The 25,117-nt window shown below is 37.1% G+C and overlaps 1 protein-coding gene and 1 long non-coding RNA gene across 5 annotated transcripts; both read right to left on the bottom strand.

Moving 5' to 3' along the window:
• Nucleotides 1-425: 425 nt before the first annotated feature.
• On the bottom strand, nt 426-24,954 carry mybpha (myosin binding protein Ha). 4 transcript variants are annotated; one of them, XM_084098906.1, is made up of 14 exons: nt 24,723-24,954; nt 23,146-23,190; nt 22,839-22,904; nt 21,745-21,876; nt 20,870-21,037; nt 14,108-14,196; nt 13,824-14,019; nt 13,516-13,655; nt 11,400-11,559; nt 8,070-8,239; nt 3,871-4,057; nt 3,585-3,630; nt 983-1,029; nt 426-721 (listed from the first exon to the last, which is right to left on the bottom strand). In XM_084098906.1, exons 1-12 carry the CDS (start codon nt 24,913-24,915, stop codon nt 3,599-3,601), a joined length of 1,578 nt encoding a protein of 525 aa, XP_083955032.1. In that variant the 5' UTR covers nt 24,916-24,954; the 3' UTR covers nt 426-721; nt 983-1,029; nt 3,585-3,598. The 4 variants fall into 4 exon arrangements, with proteins under 4 accessions (XP_083955032.1, XP_083955034.1, XP_083955033.1 ...); XM_084098907.1 differs by having other exon boundaries at nt 441-721; nt 8,070-8,206; nt 24,723-24,951; XM_084098908.1 differs by lacking the exon at nt 23,146-23,190 and having other exon boundaries at nt 24,723-24,951.
• LOC311073295 lies at nt 18,158-19,940 on the bottom strand. Its single transcript, XR_014604127.1, has 3 exons — nt 19,891-19,940; nt 19,755-19,802; nt 18,158-18,382 (listed from the first exon to the last, which is right to left on the bottom strand). It is a non-coding gene; the product is annotated as an uncharacterized lncRNA (long non-coding RNA).
• Nucleotides 24,955-25,117: the final 163 nt, after the last annotated feature.

Raw genomic sequence — 25,117 nt, 5'->3', positions numbered from 1 at the left:
AGAGCTAATGCTTCACCGTTTTTAAATTAGGGGCAGAGTAATAGTTTAGAATTGTTTTGATATACCATAACATCAGCAACAGTTAAAAAAAAAGCACACTATTAGTAGGCTCTGACTAATGGTAAATCGTGTCACCAGTGTTGTTATTAACTGGTTTCATCTGTGTGCATTTGCAGACAGTTCCAGTTAAAGCTTGTTCAATCTATGTAAAACCTTTGAACTAGCAGATAAGACCACAAGGCTCTGTTTCTAAATCAACCATCCTGCTGTTTTATCAGAAACAGACAAATGGTGACAGCATCCGGTGCAAACCTGGGACCTTTGAATAAAATGTGACTTTTTTTTTTTCTTTGTTCACAACACTATATCCAATAAGAAAAAAAAAAGCACATTATGTTTTAATTATAATTTATAGATTATTATATAATATTGCAATAAGATATGTGGGTTTATTATTTTATTGGAAACACTCTCAATTACAACGAGGGATTTCATCATGAATAAACAGGTTCAGACAACTAAAGTGACACTTGAATACATGCAAGAAATATAAAACTAAAAATACGTATTTTACGTAACACTAACAGGTTGTTGCTTTTAAGCCAAACAGGAATCTATCCGATGTTTCTTGTATTTTGTTGAAAGAATGAATCACAGAAGCGAGTCTGAGCCTCTATTATTGTGCACACTTCAGCTCATCCTCCTGCACCACTGTAAACATCTACAACAGGAGAAAGAGAGAAGAAAGTGTGTCAGGTACCAGGAAACTCCATTCCCCAGAATGCATCTGTTAAACTACACCAAATGCACTGAATATGTGTGGGTTTGCAACAGTACTGCCGGTCACTGAGACATATTACATATTGATAGACATGCATTTAAATAAGGTTATTTCTTATACTATCCGATATATAGTACAGGAAGACTATTTGTATGTTAGTATATTGTATAAATATTGTAGAGTTATTGTAGCTTTGCTCACCATTGTTATTCTATAGCATTATGTCCTGCTGCTCCTTAACATGAGAACTGCAAAAAACAAACAAAAAAAAAACAAAAAAACAATGATCATCACAGCATTACTGACAAGTACTTATCCTATTCTAAAAACTAAAAGTACCCACAGTAACTAGCATTGGAATTTCACATTTTTGATATTTCAGTTAGTTACAAATTGATGATTTTGGCAATGCTGGGAGATTTAAATTGCAGATATTTTGCAGTTACCTGCTATTATAAAGTTCTAAGCTATATTTTGTAAACAGACAAAGATGGAGGAGGGTCCAATACGAGTTTAATATAAAATATCCACAAGGTTAACAGAAGGTAGCAACATGAATGTGTGAACGTGAGGGTACAACTCAGGTACAACTCAAACTAAAAGTCTATGATAACTAAGACAAACTGTGACACAGCCACTGTGGCTAGTGGTTTTCCAAAGTTACTAACCACTCAGCATTTTCACTGGCCACAATTTTGGGGATACCATGGGGTAAAAATGGCCATATAGATATTTTTTAATATTATGTCATAATTTGGCAGCAGGTATATTAGGCTGCTGTCACTTTAACGCACAGATCCATTATACTGTTACACATGCGTTTTCTTTCTCAACTTTTTACATTCACTTAAAACATAACTGACTGTGTTTACATGAATACTCGCCAAGACCGGCATTTTGACATTATTTTGTGTGTATTTGACTGTTTAAGTGTAATAAGCAGCAACAAAGAACTCAATTTAGTACTGAGAGGCCGCTTTATCAGTATTGGAAGCGTTTCAGATATTTCAGTGATATGTATCGAAGAATCTATATTTTTTACAAGACTTAATTGCACTTATTTAAGATGCCTTTTTAAAAGTCTAAAATTGAAAAATGTATATATTATATATAAAAATTCAACCCTCCAAAGTGCTAAGTAGGAGTGAATGCGTTAAACGCCACTGCTGAAATACACACGCATTTGGTGGGTGTTAATGTCAAACCTTGTTGCGTCTTTAAAATTGGCATGAAACTTAGTGATACTCTTTTCTTCCATATTGTGAAATATATATTATTATGATGAGTTAAATGGCTTCTTGAGCAAGAAAAAACGTAGGATGGGAGTTTGCAATTGGTGGATCTCATGTGAGGTCATTGTCCCGCCCTCGCACTTGTAAACACGTCATCAGAGAAGAGAAGAGATGTCACTGCAGGAGGGAGGGGAAGTTACTTTGATTAAAGATTACACATGAATAAAAAAAATAATAATTAACTATATGCATGGATAAATCATTTGTAATAAAAACTGCAATATTCCACAATTGTGAATTGCCAATTTTGATTTGATGGTGACTTTAAGAGGGTAAACGTTTATTGTTACATTAAAAAGATAGTATGAACTTGATATTTTTCTTCGTAACTCTTACAGTTCCTAGGTTTTAGGTGTTGCTTGTGCATTCAACAAACTAATCTTTCAGTGCTTGGGAACCAAACATGAGGTGTCAACTTTGAGGTCTGTCTGGCAGTGTGAGGCAATTGTCAGAAGTCATTGGTGATGTGCTGTTTTCCGCTCTCTGCCAGGCCACAGTTCCATTTTTAGCCCACACAACCGCTAAACAGTCACTCTGGCCTCTTTGAGTTGAAGCGGCTACATTCTCACAGTTTGCAGGCTCCTCCATGTATTAGAGTCTCTCCGTGGGAAACAGCTGCCAGCACATGTCAGAGACTCTCTGATAGGGATGTTAGATGCACAAAGTCTACAATAATGTTTCGTCAGGTTGTTTTACGTGGGTTCCTCCATCAATTTGTTGCATTTTGTCAATTTCTTTTTTGTTTTGTTTTTACATGTAACATTAGATTTTGATATAATTGCATGATGCAAATGAACCGAGTTTAAAACTAAATAAATATATAAATAAATAAATAAATAAATACTAATTTTAATAATAATTGTTTAACTGTCATTTAAACCTGATGCTGAATGTCTTTCAAAGGTCTGAGTGGTGAAACAGCAAACCGTTCCTGGAGGCATAGTGTGCATTCAAAAGGAGTTACTACATAAAAGACAAGCTTTTGATGCACATCAGCTTTTCAGAGTTATTTGAGTTATCTTACAGAGTGTAACTGCATGTCCATGGTGGAAAAAACAAGTAGTTGTTTTGAGAATCAATGTTTTTTTTCGCAATGTGACCACAATTACTACAATAATAATAATAAAAAATATTAATAGATTTTATTTAATTTATTTTACTTTATATTTTTATTTTGTACATACAATTTTTGTACTATGTTAAAACAGTAAATAATATTTATATATTATTAATTAATTAATTAATTAATATATAAAAAAATTGTGTTGTCAAATCGATTAATCGCGATTAATTGCATCGAACAAAAGTTTTTGTTTATATAATTATAAATTTATGTGTATATGTATTTATATACACACAGACATGCGCGCGCACACACACACATTTACTATATATAAAAATAATAACATATACACATATATTATTAAAACAAAAACTTTTATGTTAAATGAGATTAATCACGATTATGTATTTCAATGTATTTCAATCTAAACCATTTTTTATTTACTGACCTGTGCACATCATCTTATTTAACTTTTTCTTCTTGGATGGTCACCTCTGGTAAAAGAGAGAAGCAAATTGTCATCAACATATCTCTTTACCCATCCAGTACTCACACCCACACATTATACATGCTTTAAAACAACTCAAATGAATCATAGTCAGCACAAAAAATGCTCGCTTGCCATTCCTTTCCCAGATAAACACCTTAAAGGATCAATGTCACTATAATCAGCTGAAAATGCAACTTGTAGCATATTAGCGTGTCAGGCAAAGAGCAAACGATCCTGTACTTACGTTTGACCTCCAGCCTACAGGCAACTGTAGCCTCACCAAGGGAATTCTTGGCCCTGCAAGTGTAGACGCCACCATCAAAGCTGGATGGTTTGCGGATTTCAAGCGAGCACACTCCCTGGTTGTTGATCTGCCTGTATTTGGGATCGTTCCCTATGACCATCTGATTCTTCAGCCACTCAATCTTAGGCTGCAGACAAAATACATGTCATTTCAACTGACGTAGTCACAACCCAGCAAACACATTTACGTTGTGGCAACGTCTGTGGCACGTTGCATTTATGCTATGGCAACGTTGTTGTCTATGTGCTTGCAACATTGTAACAACGTAGAATTGTAAGATGCGACAGGGCTGTAGCAACGTTGTTGCGCGACATTCAGCAACTGAGAGACAGGTTAATTTTTAATTAGACAGATTTTAGATAATTATATACTTTTTAAATATTGTTTCTCATTATTATTTAATGTGCCTAACAGTAAATTAATTATAATCAACGCCTGCAAGTGAACACTTTGAAGAGTAAAAATGACAGAAGGTTACGTTAATTCAACTTTATTAAAACTGCATATGGTATAGGGCTGTCAAAATTGCTCAAAAATGACGTTCGAATATTCCCTCTAAAAAACACACGATTATTCGAACTATTCGAACATCTGGTTGCCATTTTGTCAATGACGCACATTACGTCAATAACAGGACAAATTAATACAAAGAGACATAACTACTTGTATAGGTAGTTTATTTAAGTTTAAACATATTTGACAACGTATTACGTACACAAAAACAAACAAGTAGATCTCCTAATGGCCAAGACCGCAGACCTCACTCTCGCTCGCTCACTCGCAGGCACTCATCTCTCTCTCGCCCTCACCCGCTCCGTTCACACACCAAACGCGAATAGAGCGTCTGGCGCGAGTGATTTCAACGTTAAGTCGATGTAAAGACGCGTTTACGAATTCCAAATGTTCAAGAGTCCAACTAGACGTGAATCCGACATTGAAGGCTCCGAGCGAGCTGTGCTGTGGTAAAAATTTAACTTTTCCTTGACATGAAACGGTAAATAATCAAACCAGTGGAAGCCTGCAGTGCATGGAACTGCTGTATCTAACCTACCTTATTCATGCTGCGCAATATCTATTCAGTCAGTACAGTAGCCTACTATTTAGTAATGTTTCTGTTTACCGTTAACGCTTCTTCCTGTGACCTGTCCCTGACCTCTCAGGCAGCGCGCCCACTCGCAAAGTAGACAGCCGCGCCTCTGCTACCGCGGGCGTTATGGTTTTTCCACATTCGAATATTAATTTTCACATTCGAATTTCTGTTTTTTAAAACTATTCGAATATATATTCGAATTTAGAATATTCGTTGACAGCCCTAATATGGTAATCAAAGTGCATTTCCAAAAGTCATACATATGTGAAAAAAAACAAAAAACAAAAACAAAATAAACAAATATACAAATTTCTTTTTAATATAATAAATAAAACATAAAAAGCAAAGGCAGATCAGAACATTTAATGAACAAAGGGTTAGGGTTAGGGTTAGGGTTAGGGTTAGGGTTAGATGTTCAACACTTTTCCTAACGGTAAGGATAAAAGAATATCCGAATACTTAAATAAATATAACATTAGCATAGAGTACTGTAATTTACACAAGATCGCAAACTGATCAATTTCACATTAGAAAAGGAAGTTGTAGGTTGTGTTTGAATAACTATGTATCTTTTTTTTAGCTGAGGTAAATTAAACGCAATTAAACTTGCTCAATGAAGAATGAGACAACACACTGAGCCCAACGGTCGGTTGAAATTTAAAAGGCTGATTCACGTTTCAAGGCAGTGACGAGTACATATGTACTGTAGTCCAGTGGTTGTCCAGACACCCTAGGCACAACCTTAAGCAATGGCCCTGAACGGTGGTTCAATGTCAACACTGTGACAAAGGTTGGGTACGGATTTGCCCACGTTCTGTGTTTGCTGGGAACTAACATCAGCAAGTCATCCATCAAACTGGACAATTTCACACGTATGTTTAACACAGTACCGTTTAAACACTCTTGCAATTAAAGAAAATCAATTTTAATAAGGTGTAATTAATACATGGATGACAAACTGAGAGGCATTTAAAAACCCACAGTAATGCTGTGAACTAGCGTAACTGAAGCTATATAACCCAACTCCAGTGCTAATGCTTCCCTAGCCTCATTAATCTTATCCCTCACACACACTTAGAGGTGTCATGGTCCTTATATAAAATGTCACACGTCTCATTCCCTGAGTTTCTGCCCACTCGTGGTTCATCAGCTGCACTGCATGGGTCAAATTTACAGAGGCATTTCAGCATTCTGTTAGCACATACTATAGCATTATGATGCTAACTGAGGTCCCACTGCTCCATGGGTAACTTTCCAGAAAAGAGAAACATAGAGCTCCTCTGGAATCTAATACCTTTTGTTCCACACACAGATTGAGTCCACAAGATGCTACATTTTTTCAGACATCAAACTAGCATGCATGGCTAATGCAAAGGTGTTTTAGGGAAGATTGAGATGAGGTCTTAATTAACGTACACTCCTTCATGAATTAAACATATTAATGTTTAACTCCAGTGAAAACTTGTCTAAGTAAAATATAATTGTGTCCCAGACAGACGTATCCTGATTTTGTAGCACCAAAGTGAAAAAAGTAAGTTTAACAGTGTCAACTTGTCCAGATAAACATGATGGATAGGCACAGTTTCACATGATGGTGGAAAATAATCTATGGCATCCTTATATGACGTACATCATGATGTTCTCCAGTGGCTTTGACGGTTTTAGGTTTCCAACTTCATCCAAAAACCTCAAAACACCCTGGAACTGGTTTTGTGCCAAATAGAAATTGAGCCCCTGAATGTTTTTGAATGTCACAGTCTTTATATAAAATTAACTAATCCCTGACTATGTGATTTTCTCTCCCCTTCTGACAATGAGAAACTTCATGCATTTGTAACATCTAGACTTTACTATTGCAATAGAGTTTTCAGAATTGAATTCAAGATCGCCTTATTATTCTTTAAATGTCTTCATGGTACTTCATAGATCAATATACCTTTCTAATATGTTGAATAAATATTCTCCAGCAAGATAGCTCCGAAAGTCCAATAGTAACTTGTTGGTTGTACCAAAAACACAGCTGAAAAATGGCGAGTCAGCCTTTAGTCATTTCATTCCCAAGCTATGGAACTCTCTTCCTGACAACCTGAGCAATTGACTGTCTGCACTTTTAAAATGTCTCTCAAAACACATTTGATCACTAGGGTCTTTCCTTGATTTACTTTTTCTTTTCTTTTTTTTCTTCTGTAAAGCACTTTGTGAACACTGTTTTTAATAAGTGCTATATAAATAAAGCTTTACTTAGTAAAGTAAACTCTGGAACAGAGTGTATTGCTTGGAGCATGTTATAAATACTATACCCATTCTATCGAGGAAGCCCTAACTGTGTTCTTGAACATGTTATGTTCTATCATGGCTTTGAAGGTTTTAAATTTTAAATTCAACCATGCCCAAGAGACCCTGGACATCTCTGGAACTTTGTTAGCACAAAATAGACAGCAGGCCGCATCACTGCAAGCTTTAATGAACAAGAATTTTGGAGTGTCCTAGAACAGTGGTTGCCAAACCTGTCCTGAAGGACCAATGTGTGTTTGATTAGGGAGACAAAGAAAATGTGCAGTGTTGGGGGTCCTTCAGGACAGGTTTGGGAACCACTGTCCAAGAAGACTTCCTCATCAGGATTTGCATTCAGCCCAGTTTTTGCATCCATCTCAGCTGTTCTCGAAACTTGATTCTATGTCCCCCTCCTTGGGAATGACAAGCTAACATAGTCCCCACATGACTGTTTACCAGCTGGCTTTAGTGGTCAGCAGGAACGACCAACATCACTGTGCTTTTTGTGCCTTATGACTACAGCTATGGGTATAATTAAGCTATTTATTGAGCTTGAACCCAAGGACGTTTGGATATGTTGATACCATCGTTGGATTATTAACAACTGTTGTTTGAATTACAACGATACTCTTTCAGAAGTATATTTGTAGCGACTCATCAGCTAAATCCTGGCTCCAAACATTTAGCTACTGGTTAGTACATTGTCCACAATATAAAATGTATAAGGAGGGCATTCAGGACTATACCAAATCAGCAGAAGAGAGATCATCCATACCTTTGGACTGCCTCGGACTGCACACAGTAGTTTAGTGTTGTAGCCCACAGTGGCAGCTCTGTCGTTGAGGAGAGCTGTGAACTTGGGAGCCTCACTGAAATCGTGCTCCTTGTACTCTGGTGGTTTGTAGACAATACCTACAGGACAGGAGACAACAACCTCAGCCGGGACTGACAGTTGTCCGGAGGGTATAGCTGTTACATGACATTAGGACTATGGATGTGCAAAACTACAGGTTTTAAAATCCATTAGTTGGTGGGTTCCAAGTCGGGTTCCAATTGGACACGTTCCTTGGAAGGGGTGCAATGCAAGTTGCAACAGCAAAATATGTCCGTCTGAATGTTTATGGCTGTAGCACCTATGAATTTAAGACATGGGTGTCCAATCCTGCTCCTGGAGGGCCAACACCTGGCTGGAAGTTTCTAGTGATCCTTAAGACCTTGGCTGTATCCAAAATCATTCCTCTACCCTCATTCACTATTCCCTACATTACACCACTGATATTGTCCATTTTGAATGAGTGAATGAAATTGAGGGAGCAAATTCGGAAACTGAGAGCAAGACACTGGAATTCATTCGCCGAAATTCTCAGAGCATGTGCATTCTTTAGCAGCTAGCTGTTAATTGTACATTGGTTGAATACTCATTGTAGAGATGAATTGTGGGATTGAATGAGTGAACTTGATAATGTCCATTATGGTTTCGGACATCATTACAAATGGTAGTCCCTTCTAATAGTGCACTTTATGGTAATACTTTATTTCGATAGTCCACTTTAGACATTCTATTGACTATAAGTAACTTTGCAACTTCATGTCAACAACCAGTCATTAGAGTATTAGTAGATGTTCTGCTTAATATCTGCTAATATATTATTATATTTTATTATATTTGATGGTCCCCCAACAGACATTCAACTGACTATAAGTAACTTTGCAAGTATACTGTATGTCAACTTATTCTACTAACCCTAACCTAACAGTCTGCTTATATTCTAATGAGAGTTATTTGACATTACTTTAGACATTAGTTAATTATAGTTAGTAGAATGTGTACAATCGAAATAAAGTGCAACCCACTACATAAGGATTTCGGACACTCTTTGATTAGCTGGTACAGATCTATTTAATTAGGGCTGGAGCTAAGCTCTGACTGGACCCCCTTGACTTAAGGCAGTGGTCTCTAACTCAGCTCTTGGTGGGCCACTGTCCTGAAGAGTTTAGCTCCAACCAGCTTTCTAACTCGCCTACCTGGAAGTTTCTGTCTGAAACCATAGTGGCACGAGTGCACTCATTCAGGCTCATAATGCACCACAATAACGAGTGTACAACTGATGTAGGCTCAAGCCTATGGCTAGAGAATACCCAAAGTGTACTGTGAAAGTTGTGTCAAATGAATGATCGCGTCTGACCAGATGGCGAATCATCCATCCATCCATTTTCCAAACCGCTGGTCCAATGTGACGACAGCATAATATCATAAAGGTATACATTTATTTTTAATTGATTATTATATTTGTTTAATTAAGGTTTATAAATGCTAGTTTCCATAACAGAGTTCCAGATCATTTTTTTCATTACTACTGGAGCTGCCAGTTTGCCAAGTTTCAAATGATAATTCAACAGCAAGCACAAACTATGCAAAAGCGGCAGCCCTTCCGGCTCCGAATTCACTTAATGTAGGGAATAGTGAAGAGGGTATAGGGGGTGATTTCGAACACAGCTTAGTAATCCTGAAAACCTTGATTAGATCAGATGGGTTTAATGGGATGGGTTGGAGCTAATCTGCAGGTTAGAGACCACTGATTTAAGGGGAAAAGAGGTTGATTACCCAATGAGTATGTTAACTGTATAACAGCTAAGGCATTGCAAGCTACTAGCATGGTAATTAAAGCACTAAACATATAAAAAACATATCATCATCATTGTTTTCATAAACATCAAAATGAAGAAAAGAGAAATTTAGGTAAATTATTTGATCTCACTAATCAGCTAGAGGTTTCTTGGGTGAAAAGTTGAAAAGTTGACCATTGTGACACCTCCCTAATTGTTATATTAATATATTTATTATATCATTTATATGCAACAAAGAATAGAATGTGAATGTGAATGTCATATTACATAAAATGTGCTAACCTAAAAGCCTTGTGCTTGCAAAAAGCTTTTGGCTCAGGATTACAACAGGCTGGAAGATAAGAAACATCACCAGCTCAGTGTCAGCTACTTCAGGATGTAACAGCTATACTTATGCAGAGAGATGACTGATGCATGTTGCTAAATTATTGTCAGTTTTGCAGCACAGCAGCATAATCCATTTTATAATGCAGACCCCATGTACCACTGATGTGAGGAATGATAACTGTCATTAGCACTCAAGGCAGAGCCAAGTCTTATCTCCACACAGTGAGAACACTTAGTAGGCCTACTGTATGTGCTGTCAATGTGTGCTGCCAACAAAAACTGTCACTTTTGTTCAATTTAATGCATCCTTGCTAAATACAAGTATTAATACTATACATTTAAATCTTACTGACCTCAAACTTTTGAACAGTATTGTATGTGTATATCTGTACTGCACACACACACACCTGTGACTATACATCATTTTTATTCTATATTAATGTGTAAATTTTCTATGTTGCACCACAAACAGCCTGCAGTTATGATAGTGAATTTAATTAATTAGTGGAGGAATTGTTTATTGTGATTGTTGTATTTATTTCTGTCAAAGCAACTCTCCATGTGTTTGGCTTAGTAATTGATATGACAGTGTTGATATATTTGGTCTTGGCTGAATAGTTCTGCTACGCTGCTGCAGAACAAGTACGGGACTTGCTACTGCCAATACATGGTAAGCAAATAAGACATGCAGCTGCTGTACAACATAGCATACATGAATTTCTCATAGCAGATCTATACAGGTGGAGCTGGGGAAGGTGGAGGGTTTCTGAAAGTGCACTGCAACTGCTACAGCAAATGCTGACCAAATATTTGAAGGTTGAGCAGCGAGTTCATTGGCTACTGATTCAACAGGAACCAAACAGCTGTTTCCTAGAGAATGATGTTGTTGCAAGCAGATTGAGTTAAGGACTATCAGACTGAAACCATCTAGAGTTTCATGACAGATCTTTGTATTTATTGAACATGGTTGTATTTTATCCTTCTATTGCCAGCAATAAGCCACCCAAGACCATAGATTAGTAATTTTACCTCAGTCAAGCCATGTAATGCATGAATTATTGTTTTCATTTACTTTTCTTCAGAAACCAAGTTAACTTTACCTAATGGGGGAAGTTGGAAGTGCCATAAAACAATAATGTTGTGACCTCACCTGTTTTCTGAATATGAGCAGCATCTTTCGTTACAACAGCAGTCTCACTCTTTCCAACCTTGTTTTCGGCAAAAACTCTGAAGGTGTATACATTTCCCATCACAAGGTCAGTGATTGTGGCGTTCAGCCTGTGGAAATGCTCGAGAACCGTGAACCAATCCTGCCAAAAACAGTAATACTCTTAGTATGACAGGACATCATAGACTATCACTAAATTGAGCACAAGCCAGGGAAATATTTCCCTGTGGGTTCCATCCGATAATAAATCGTAAACAAAGTGATTTGCATTACAGTGTTAAATATCTTTGGCTTTGACAAAAGTGTGTTTACATGAAGTGTTTTTGTACTGTACATTATGTTCTCTAGACATCTTGTATTCCCATCAAACTAGCTGTTTATATCATGATTCACATCATGACAGTCAGAGTTATGAGATGTCATCATGGAACTCTCTCTCTCTATCTGTCAGCACTTTACACATTCCCAACCTGATGATCTCCCGCCAAGAAGTCATCTGACCCATGCCTCGAACATCCAGATACAAGCTTATAGATAGACGCGTCATGTCCATATACAGAGTCTCAAGACTCTTCGTTTAGATTTACAGACTTGACAGGAGGCTAAATTAAGCCTTGCTTAATTTTGCCAACTATAAAACTATAGAATTATAGTTGGATGTATAGGATGTATGACGACATACATCCCAATTTAAAAAAAAAAAAAAAAAAAAAAAAAAAAAACGTGTTTTGAGGAGGATTATCAAAATAAATAAATTAATAAATTAATTATATAGTTTTTAATAAGGAGAAACTCACACAGTGGGTTTCAAATTAAATGTGGAATACAGTTAAATATTCCGCCGTTAAATTTACCCGTCACAAAATCGGCAAATCTTTTGCCCTCACGCTAAATTCTTGATTGAGTAGATTCCTTAAATTACTTAAACTTGTCAAACAATGGTAAATGTGGCTGCATCTTTAGGTAGGGAAATATATTGGTTAGTGGAATAAATATATTAAATATATACAATTTAATTTTTTATTTTATTTTATGGTTTCACACAAAATGTGGGGCCATAGGCGAAGTGTGTGTAAGGCTGGGCCACGGATTCAAGACTATTTTATCACTCAAACCACTGACTAATGCTGCTTCTGATTGCTTTTAGAGGGAAAAGCTGCCCATAACAACTGGTCGATGATCAGTAATAATAGCATATTGGAGAAACAGATTAGATGATTGCGCTCTTGAGAGCGTCAAAGGTTTCTATTTACAGTGCGTTTTGCAGTGTTGAGCAATGTAGCCAATCACAACCAATCACAAACATATCTGTTGATTTCTTGAAGCAAATCAGACGTGTTTAAATTAGAATCCACTCCCCATTTAAAACGCCTGAGTTTTTGTCCAGTACGGAGTTCCGCATTCTCACAAACCCTCTCTTTATAAGTTAACTTAACAAACAAAGTGTATACATTATGTAGGCTAAATCAGAGATTCATTGTGCAGTCAGCTTAAATGATTAGTGGATCTTTGTGAGACTGCAATGAATTGAGATGTGTGACAGCTTTGCAGTGAAAGGAACGCTCTTTGCATGCTTTCTAGGCGATATAATCCATTCAGAATTTGAAGAAAACATTTTGCTGCCTTAGGTAAAGCAATGGTTATTTATATTCGAACTGCCATTCTCAAATAGCATACAGTAGGCTATGCTTGCTTTTCTTCTAATTATAGTAGTTTGTGAACATAAACACTTTAATAAGAAATCATTTATCAAGAGCGTTGATAAGCTACACGACATGTAACTGTTTCATGACACTCTACTTTAAATGTGTTTTTAAGGAGGAAGCGCATCTAAATGACCTCTGATGTGGGACAGCCCAGATCTGCAGGACTGCAGACATCTCATGATTAAAACTAGCTACATTTCATTTCATGTTATGTTCATTTTATGTTAGATAACATATAGTTTATTAAAGTGCAATTTTTCTCACCCCGAATAACATTGTTCCTTAGGGAAGTACTGTAGTTCATTTTCTGAGAACGGAACTGATGGACGATGTGCTTGCGCATTGTTCTTACGTTACTAGCTCTATTAATGTGCCAATAATGAGTTTCTTACTCCAGTTTTCTTGTCAGCCTTCTGAATGGTGTATCCAGTGATCTCAGTGTTGCCGTTGTCTTTGGGAGGGGTCCATTCCAAAGCTGCATTAAAGCCCCAAGAGTCGACTAGCTTGACAGATGCAGGAGGACCAGGCAGATCTACACACAACCATTAAAAATGATTTAGCCTCCTTAGTATGGATCATTTTACACTGTGAGGTCTTACTCTGTACACAGAGGTGTCAAGGAATGGACTAAGAATGAAAATGCAAGGGGGACAGAAATAGCCAAGGTTCAAGAAGAGCTCTAGATCATAGCATGTCTCACCGACAATCTGAATTATGAGGGTAGCCTTGTCCTCGAAGCTGTCGATCTTCACGGTCATCTCATAGCTGCCAGAGTCGTCTCGCTCAGTCTTGCGGATAAACAGGATGCTATCCTTGTCGCTGTTGCGGATATTTACCTTCTTCGTATCCAAAGGCTGGCCATCCTTGGTCCAAGATATCACAGGTTTGGGTTTGCCCTACAAAACAGAGAATTATCGAACATATTAGAGCATACAATAAGCACGGCTCTGTTTGACTTAAATACATATAAAACTCTGAACTTACACAGAATGGGATAACAAGATTGATCTTTTCGCCAACATGCTTGATGTATCTTGACCTCAGGGCACGGGGCATGCGGATCTTGGGTCGATCTGAAAAAAAAAAATATATATATATAAGAGCAAATTTAGATGTATTACTTTTGAGATCATATTAGATTCAAATGGTCTCATATGAGCTGTTTTTGTTGGCTTGTATTTTCAATAAAATAAACAAAACAAAATAAATTAAATTAAATTGGTCTTATTTTGAAATGCATAAAGTGTTAAATTACACAAACTGACTTTCCTAAATTTGAAAATGGAAAACTCTTAAAATATAAAACATATTTAATACTTACACAATTATTTAAATGGGTTAATGATTAACTTCATTTCGACAGGTTTATTCTTGCCATTCTGTATATTGGAGAGAGCACATGGCACACATGGAGTGCATCCAGAAATAGATCTATGAGGAATGCCATACCGTCTGCAGGTCAACAGCCTTCATATTACAGGCCAGTCTCATCCTCATTACTAGTTGCTCAGGCAGAGTTTTTCTAACACTATTAAAGGACAAACTGCATCTAGATGTATTTACACACTGTTTAATGCTGCTCAGAGGAGGATTGAATGCAATATGTTATAAATAATGTTATGAGAATGTTTTAAATAATACAAAAAACTTCAGTAGAGAAATATGAAGTGGTAAAAATGAAGTGATACTTTGACATATTAAACTAAAACCACCAATAGGTGATGGTAAGTCATTGTCTTAATAAGTGAGTCCTAAGGTGCTTCTCATGTCTTATTTTTGCATCCCTTTCCTCGTCTCCTTTTCTTGTGTCTTAGCTCCACCCCCTTAGGATGCGAGGGAGGGATACACCTGTGCATTCTCGCTCATGACTCCTCAGGAAGCTTCCTCACTTCTCGTTCCTTGTCTCCCCCCAGGACAATTAGAGAATTGAGATGTCCTTTAAGATGGCTGAGTACGATTGATTTCCGGGTCACGGAGCACGGAGGAGCGAGGAAATAAGGAAATGAGGAAGCATCAACTTGAGTATTGAGAAGCACCCTTGCCTTGTTACTGAATGAATGAATGAATGCCTCAATGGGTGCCTCTCAATACTCAAATTGATGCTTCCTCATTTCCTCGCTCCTCCGTCCTCCAGCCCATTACCCAGAAACCGATCAAAGTAAGCAATCTTGAAGGAAATCGCAATTCTCTAATTGCACCGCGAGGAATGAGGAGTGAGGAAGCTTCCAGAGGAGCGTCGAGTGAGGATGCACAGGTGTATCCTATGCAGAAGTCTTTGTTGTCAAAAACCTGACTCGCGTATAAATTCTCCTCCCCCTTCACGTCTGTCACAATAATTTTAATTTATGCTTTTCCTTTGCAGGTTTATTAAATCATACACATCACATATTTCAACAGGGCATATTGCTTTATAATTACTTGCTTTATTATTATTTATTTCTTTAATAACCAAACTTAAACAACATAAGGCCAGATCCCTTGAGCACAGCTGATGACACTGTGAAGTGACGCTTGAGGGATCAAGAATAGTCCAATATACAATTAAGCTTCCCTTCGATTCCTCTGTCCTCATATTATTTCCTTGAGTCCTTCCCTCGCATCCAAAGCGGGTGGAGCTGAGACACGAGGAAAGGAAACATGGATGCACAAATAAGAAATGAGAAGCACCAGTGTATTTATGAATGGTTCATTGAATCATTGACTCTCACGATTTGCTGAAAGCCACAGATTCGTTCACTAACGAAACACTGCTGTGTTGCGTGGAAACGGGCAATAGTTCTGCTGTGCTTACTTCATTGTAAAATAGAGCAAACAATACTGACAATATGGTGTTTAATTAAAATGTACATCACCTAATATTACCTTTTTGTTTGTTGAACTGTTCAATGTCACATTTGCAATTGTGCAGATATTCGGGGAAAAAATGCATTCTTGCTTGTATAAATATCAACATTAAAAACAAATCGTCTTAAATCGATCTCTATGCACAGTCTCTGTCTATATTTGTTCTTCATGCTAGTAAGTGCTAAAACCCCACTTTTACAAAGGTACATTGTCGAAAACAGCACTAATGTACACACAACCTATCATGCACGCTGCTCATGGGGATGCAGTCAGTCTTGACCACAAAAGATGAGGTGATTTGATTGGACGTCATGTATTCGACCTTTTACGGCACTAAATTTTTTCTGTTTTTACCCATGTTTCGCCTGTTCAATACATCAGTTTTAATGTTATTTTAAGGTGGGGTAGAATTAAATGAACAACAAAACCTTCAAAAACATTTTATTCAGGTATTCACTCTGTCATCTCACATACCCCAGTTTGGGAACCACTGCTCTAGACAACCATGTGCCACCCAGGACCTCTGACGTCTCTGATCTAAATCTCTATTAGCTGTCCTCTCTGAGCACATCTGTTACCATTAGGGTACAGCCTCCCAAATCTATCCCACCAGACCTCTAATCCTTACTTCCCAGGACTCCAAAGTTCGATCATTATTACAGGAAACAATTGACGCCTTTGGAGCGACACACATTGCTGAGCTGACATGCTAGCATAATGCTTGATTTGGGTGGCACTGTGGGACGGCACAGTTGGCTTTGAAGGTTCACATTCAGCTCAATTCCGGCTTACTATATCATACCTGACCTACTTTCTCAAATGCCTGTGCTTGTACGTGTGAAAAACCTAATCCTGCTTCTTCGATCTCTTTTTGCAGTCCGTGTTCGGATATGTAATCCTGTGTGATGTCTTGAATGGCTGCCACACACCACAACATTCACCTGCTAAACCCAAATGGATGAACAGATCGTTCCCGTTTGGTTCTCCAAGCCAACATGCCTCCATATCTCTTTTTGGTCAGGATTGTTTGACCTATTAACAACATGAGTTGATTTCAGAATCTGTGGGTATTTGATTGCTTGGTTTAAATGGTCCTAGCATTACAGCAATGTACTTTACAAAACAAATAATAGTTCAAAACACACAGAATTAAGCCAAAACACAACAGCCACTAGCTGGCCATGTCAACCTGGAAAGCCAGATTTGTAAAACTCTTACTGCCCCCCTCTACCCCAGGCCGTGAACATTTGTCTCAGTTGGCCTCTCTTATCAGTGACCCTGGCTATTTCTGATGTCTGATTCGATATAATTGATATCTAATTGTCTGAGCAATTCCAAATTTCATAAATAAAAGTAACAAATAAAATAAAAAATCTGTTCCATATTAAAGTTTTTTTTCTTACTGTGTGCAGGGTTACCCAGTCTGCGCAACCAAACTAGCCCAATGGCCAATAAAAAAATAGCCCCAAAATATCCAAATGCGGTGTTCACTATGGAATTTGAAGGTTTGAGGGTGCTGGAGCGCCAAAATTGTATGCTCCGGGGGGTCGGAAATCAACCAGCAGGGAAAAAAAATCAACACACGGCAACAACTTTAAAGTAGCCCAATTCCACAGGAAAACCACAGACTTGGCAACACTGACAGTGAGTCTTTACACTCTAAAAAATTATGTGTTGGATTTACTTAAAATATATATGCACCATTTTTGCATCATACTTTTTAAGTAATCCCAACTTGTAATAATTTTACTTAAAGTTAATAAGAAAACCTTTGTTATATGTACTTAAATATTTGAGTTCATGCAACATTCTTTACTTAAAAATATAAGTACGTATAACAAAGGTTTTCTTGTTAATTTTAAGTAAAATTATTCCAAGTTGGGATTACTTAAAAAGTGTGATGCAAAAATGGTGCATATACATTTTAAGTAAATCCAACACATATACATTTTAAGTAAATCCAACACATATACATTTTAAGTAAATCCAACACAGTGCAGGCCATGTGAGATCAAAATAAATCTTAGTTGTGTTAACTTAACATTTAAGCTCATTTATAAATAAAAATAAGACAGTTAAATGAATTAACATTTTTACTTAACATTTTTAACTTATTTTAGATCTTCAGCTATTGGTCTGCTTACTGCACTGCTTTCAATGTCTTAAAATAAATAAAACATGCAAATCACACACAATAAAGCATTTCACTTTATTTTTTTTTGCCACAGGCTGCAAAGCCTGAAACCACACATCATGAAATATACAACAACATATGGCAAATTGACAAATGGAAGTTCACTTACAACAGGTCACTTTTTCACCCTTTGCAACACTTAAAAGATTTTCTGTTGAGCCACCTTTCATGATGATCCTCAATGTGAGCTGTTCCAGTTCCTCTTCGTTCCCACAAGTATCCTTAAAAAAAAACAAAAAAAACAGCAAATCTGCATTTACTTGCAACATCACCTGCTATTGTTCAGATTGTCGCGAAAAATACATTGCATTGAAAATACATTGTATTGAATCACAAAATTAGAAAGAAATGTATAGAATTTCTATAATGTAAGTATAATGCATACTTGCTGAATAAAAGTATTCATTTTGTTTCTTTAAAAAAAAAAAAAAAAAATCTAACTGACCCTAAACTTTTAAATTGCATCTAAAAACTAATTGGAACTTCTTTTATAAACATTAAAAAAATCTTACTGGTTGTGTGTGTGTGTGTGTGTGTGTGTGTGTGTGTACATCTATATAATTATTATTTTGTCTGTTGATCAAAAATCTATCTAAAAATAAAAAAATAATAATTAAATGTTACAAATTAGTCCATTATTAAATGCCTATAAATATAAAAAATGAGTCTATTCAATAATATATATATATATATATAGACTTATAACTTAATATAACTTAATAAAGACTTTTGTCCAGAGGTTTTGAACGAATCTCATTGAAAACATTTTAACAGTAACTACTGGAATAGCCTAACAATGTAGGCCTAATAGATCTACAATCTTTATTTGCATTTACTTATTTTGATAATAATTTCGAAGGTTTAATAGACAGTCGTCGTTGTCATTTAGGAATAATATTGTGCTTGAATCAAGATCGCCATTTTTTAATGATAAATAGTGCACACATATGGAGCTGTAGCCAATGTGTTTTCGAATTTAATATTTATACAGTACGTTAACGTTACCAAAAGTAACCCGCGCAAGGCCACAGGCCGCCCCCATTTCCCGCTATCCATAGAGAATATGGGAATATGTAAACATGCAAAGAACAACTTATATGCATATATAATAAATGACAACTACATTTACTTAAAAAATACTGAAGTATAAGCTACGTGACAACTCGTTAATGTAAAGTACGAATTTCTCCGTGCGGGAGAGCGAGCCTCCCAATAACACCGTCTGAATAGTCATCTTAATGCAATCTTAATGCATACGTGCCAATGCGATGCATGGTCATATCCCACGAAATAAACAATAAATACTCTGACTACTATAAACACTTATCCCTACATTCGATGGAAGCTCACTCGCTTAATAATTCAAATAAAATATAGCCTATAGCCTATGTTTTTGAATACTCGCACACAGTCACTCATTTCATAGGCTACATCAACTAATATGTCTACAAACGTTTTCATAAGTATTCGTAAGTAACACGTTTCTTGTTGAAAATTCATAGCAATTCTGAAATTCAGTTTAAAAGTTAATTTCTTGACCAAAAATGCAATAAACGAGTGTAGCCTACCTTAAGTGAAAACAGTTAAGCTTACCTCTTTTCAGTGTCTTCATCACGTTGCGTTTCAGAAAATCTTGACCCACTAACACAATAAACAAAAATGTTTAGCCTATTAATGTTAAAACGTCAAAATCTAATATTTTACTAAGTTTATAGAAAGTTAAGCTTACCTTTTCACCATCTTCATGTGCTTCACAAAATGGCTCCAATTTTTTGGCTGGAAAGGCATCACGGGAAATTGCATATCACGTGGCTCGTATAGTTACTTAAAATGTTATGCTAGATTTACTTAATTTTGACGCAATTGTTATAGTAGTTGATTTGACTTGTGTTTTTTCATTTTATTTATGCATACATTTAAGTTCACCTGGTAACTTATATTTTTGTGTTACACACACTATATATGTTAAGTAGAGGTTGAAAAGTTATGAATACTACGTTTTTTGTGTTTAATCTAATTACTTTTATAAGTAATGGTTGTTCAGCCAACAAAGCGTTTTTTAGAGTGTAGTAAATCCTGACAGTAGTTTTTTCAACGCCAAAAGAGGGTTTGCACTGACACAGGCTGTTAGTAAATCTGGCCCAATGATTCAAGGTCAAGCTCCACCAATGAAAGTGGTCAAGTGCAAGGGCAAAGAACCAAGCCCTGAATATAAACACTCTACCAGCAATGAAAGCAGTTCATACAATCCTTTAGCTAGATAAAAATTCTTATAAATATACACCATTATGCAAGTACTACACTCCATTTAGGAGGATAATCTACAGTATGTGTTTAGCTCAGATTGCACTGACAGACCTAGGTCTTTATGTTTGTAATTTAAATGCTAATGAAAGCTCTTGTCGGCGCAAGCCAATGGGATTTATATACCCGCAGCTGTTGAATCCATTGAGGGCAAGAGAGGTAGCTAAAAGCTGAGGCAGTGCACTTACACCAGCTCCTCTCACTGTAGGGAAACACATACTGTCATCTGAGCTTCGGCAGTAAGCCACATGAGCCAGGGCTCATAGAATACACTGAAAAAGTATAACACTATGAAGTAATTAGTGTCTGAAGTAATCAGACTCTGTGAAGTAACCAGAGATGATTCGTCACTTTCATCTGTCCCCTACACATGTGGGTCTTTTCAGCGATGCATAGACACTCACCCATAATCTCACGGACAGGGACGGGCTGTGGCAGGACGACGGGCTCGCTACGGCCTCCGGCATTCATGGCTACGACACGGATGTTAAGTAGGTCTCCGGTTGTCAGGCCGCTGATGACAAACCGGTTGGACGTGGTGAGTTCGGTATTGGCAGCAACCCATTCAGAAGCTGTAGAGTGTAAAAATGGATAGATGATAATATAACTTCATAAATTTTCACAAAAAAAACATTAAATAATTTATTAAACACTTTACCTTAATATAAAATTGGGGTAGATTTAACGGCAGTTTGACATGAACAACTTTTGGAAAGTTCGAATGATATTCCATGTACAACTAAAACAATAGTTTTTAAAAGTACAATCATTAAAGTTTTAGCATTTTAATTAATTTAAAATTAATTTAAGAATTGGTCGCACCACATGACCATGTAAAATCAACTTGTGAAGGCAAGAAGGTGATAAAATATTAAACATTACATTCTCAAATTTTTGATTATACATTCATAAACAAAAATGGAAAAACCTAAAATATTGATGTGATGCGTCAACTACCCAGTTAAAGAACAAATATGAATTTCCAAACACACTAGCAGTGATGTCAGTATAGATCCACAAATCTAAATGTGGGATGTGCAGATACGGTGACAGTTGGTTGAAAGCATCCCTTCCTAATAGGGAGACTTACAGGGGCGAGCTATAAATCAGTATGTGGTGACATTTTAAAGACAGGTGCTATTGCAGACTGTCATAGAACTCACTTTTCTTCCGACATCTGATAGTTCTACATGGTTAAATTTCAAGATGAAGGCATGATGATTGAAACACTATCCCTAATCTAAAGAGCTTATTAGCAATACTGAGAGGATATACACACATCCTTCCTTGCAGTATTCTACAATGTATCCATCCAGTCCAGAGCCAATGTTCTCCGGGGATCTCCACTTAAGAGTGACGGAGGTATCATTGACATCATCCACGCTGAGGTTCTGAGGGGCACTGGCGGGCACTGCACATTCATTAGAGACATAAAAACAATCAATTCATATTAGAAAAACACATGAACTTTTATAGAGATGGATGGATGGATTAGGTGGATGGATAAATGGGTGGATGGATGAATTTGGTAGATTAACAGATTGAATGGATGGAAGGATGGATGGATTGAATTGATTAATTAGGTATATTGATTTCATGGATAAATTAGTGGATGGATGGATGGGGTTGATGGATGGATGGATTGGCTAGATGGATTGGGTGGATGGATTGGATGGATTTATTGGGTGGATTTATGGATTGGGAGGATGGTTTAGATGGATAAATGGGCAGATGGATTGGATTGATTAGCTGGATGCATAGGATTGATTGTATATGTGGATTAATGGATCGATTGATTGAGTGAGTGGGTGGATGGGGTCCATTGGATAAATGGATGGATGGATTGGGTGGATGGGGTCCATTAGATATATGGATGGATGGATTGGGTGGGTGGATGGAAGGATGGATGGGGTCCATTGGATTTATGGATAGATGGATGGATTGATGGATGGGGTCCATTGGATATATGGGGTTGATGATGATGGATGGATTGGGTGGATAGATGAGGTTGATTGGATAGATGATGGATGGATGGATGGATGGATTTGGTGGATGATGGATGCATGGATTGATTTGATTAATTGATTGATTGATGGATGTATGGATGGATGAACTGGGTGAATGGATGGGTTAGGTGGACTGATGGATGGATGGATGAACTGGGTGAATGGATGGATTAGGTGGACTGATGGATGGATTGGGTGTATTGATGGATGGATTGTCAGGATGGATTAGGTGGACTGATGGATGGATGGATTAGGTGTATTGATGGATGGATTGTCAGGATGGATTCGGTGAATGGATAGATTAGTTGTATTGATGGATGGATGGATGGATGGATGGATGGATGGATTGGGTGGTTGGATGGATTACCTGCTGGAGGAGGTGGTGTTGGTGGTTTAGGGGGCTCTTCTACAGGTGCAGCTTCAGCAGGAGCAGCTGATGATCAAATATGCAAGATTATTCGGATTCAGAGTTATATTTATTCAAATGCGTCATGGATTTTACTGCCTATATGTCGATAAAATCATAACACAAAACATTTGAGACTGAATGCGAATGAGAATGAACTGTTGCCTTATGAATTGTCATTTTCTAAAGGGTGCAAGTCAAATTACAGTGTCTGTATCCAAACTGAAATCGAACAATTAAAAATGATAGCAAAAGCACAATTATTTACCCTCAGCTGGAGCATTAGTGGAAGGAGCAGCTTCATCAGCAGGACCTAATAGCAAATCATTAGTCTTCCATCAGAGCAGTGCTACTCAGGAGAGATCGATAGATACCATTTTGAATAAACAGTCTTTTTTTTAGTAATGGTAGTTTAGCGTCATGGAGCAACAGATGCAGGAATAGCACCTTCTTCTGCAACATAAACTTACTTATATATTGCCCTCATGAAGCATTCACAGCAACTGATGTTTAAGAAAATTCAGGTGAAAAGTCATGCCATATCAGCATGTAGTAAGACACACTCTTCCACCACAAGCTAATCTTGATTTGACCACACACATGGTTGGTGATTAGTAGTTTTTGCACTCAGCACAGCAAGCCAGTTTACTGAAGACGTAACAACAGGCGAGGGGAACCTGTTTTGACCCTAAGATGTGGGTTAACGCCATGCACTTAAAATTTGAAAAATGAAAATGAAACATGATCTGAACATTGAGATTCTTATATAATGCTATTTCTAATGCAAAAGCGAAGTAAATTTGACAGGGCAGTAATAATCATCAGTGTTTTTGTTATAGCTCTACCCTATACCCTACAGTATGTCCTATCTTAAGGGGCAGCAGTCTAACCCTGAGCAGCAGGGGTCGAGTCTAGCGTTACATGTTAAATAAATGTTAGAATATATTAGGTACATGTTAGTGGATAGGTAGTCATAAATTAGAACGCTTCTGTAAGACAAAGTCCAGTGATCGACAGGTGCTACAGTACATGTTTATAAGGGACCTCTAGGGTTAGACACATATCAGGGAAATTTCTACATCATGTACATAATAATTAGAATATTTAGATTTGTGATAGTTCAGACTTTCGGTAGCTCACGTTGGATTCTCTTAAAATAATTTATTTTTTATTTTTATTTTTTTTATCTCCTGCATGAACATTGGAAGTTTAAGTTTCTATTTTGTAAAAGTCATGATTGTAAAGCCAACACCCAAGACAGAAGTTATCTTCCAGCAGTTTGTGGATGTTCAGAATGACAATTCCATTTTCCTAAATTAATAAAATAATTGAACAAGGGGACATATTTTAATCATTCTAAACTTGCCAAAACATCAAGTTTTACAACAGTAACTTTAGTAACTTGGTATTAGCCGCCACTGTCGATAAATAAATAAATGGAAAATGGGCAAAATGGATACATATTTATTTTATTAAATTATATTATTAATTTATATTTATTATAATTTTACAGTAGCAGCAATAACTGTAGTAGGCCAACTATGATGTTATGGCAAATTATTAAGTAAATTTAGTGAAGAACATCGTCAAGTTCCCATTGAAGTGAGTGGAAGTAGTGCATGTTGTTCAGTAGGGGGCGTGAGTGAGTCCTCGAAAGTACAGATGATACATTCATTCTTTCATTGCAAGACAGCTGACAGACATCGATGAACACAGTAGGCAATTATAAACATGACTTAACGTGAGTATCAATTTTACAGTATGACTGCTAGTATTACTAAAATAATCTTTGTCTTTTAAATGAGATGTCGTTATTACGGTTAGGCACACTTATAAATTGAGTACCTTCAGGAGCAGGTGCCTCTGCAGCGGGGGCAGGTTCGGCCACTGCCTCTTCAGCTGGAGCTTCAGCCGGGACAGTCTCGGGCACAGGAGGCACCTCAGCTGGGACAGTCTCGGGCACAGGCTCTGCCAGCTTCTCCTCTTTTGCAGCAGCCTTCTTGGCTGACTTCTTTATAGGTGCTGGTTTGGCTGGCATGATGCTTGGGAGAAACTCAACAGGACTGCCGGTCTTTGAAATGGCAATGGTTTTTGGGACGTTCAATTTATACCACCTCTGAGTATGAACCTTCAGGACTCCTCCTCTTCTTTAAATAGCCTCCAGTAGACAGATAAATCTGTTCTTATCAACTCGGGAATAACCCTAAACTGGTCTCACCTCATTAAAGTTATTCATAGTA

This window comes from Abramis brama (assembly GCF_963993115.1).
Source record: "Abramis brama genome assembly, chromosome: 22".
NCBI lineage: Eukaryota > Metazoa > Chordata > Actinopteri > Cypriniformes > Leuciscidae > Abramis > Abramis brama.
The sequence above is the reverse complement of the archived record's forward strand: the minus strand, read 5'-3'. Positions and strand labels throughout refer to the sequence as shown.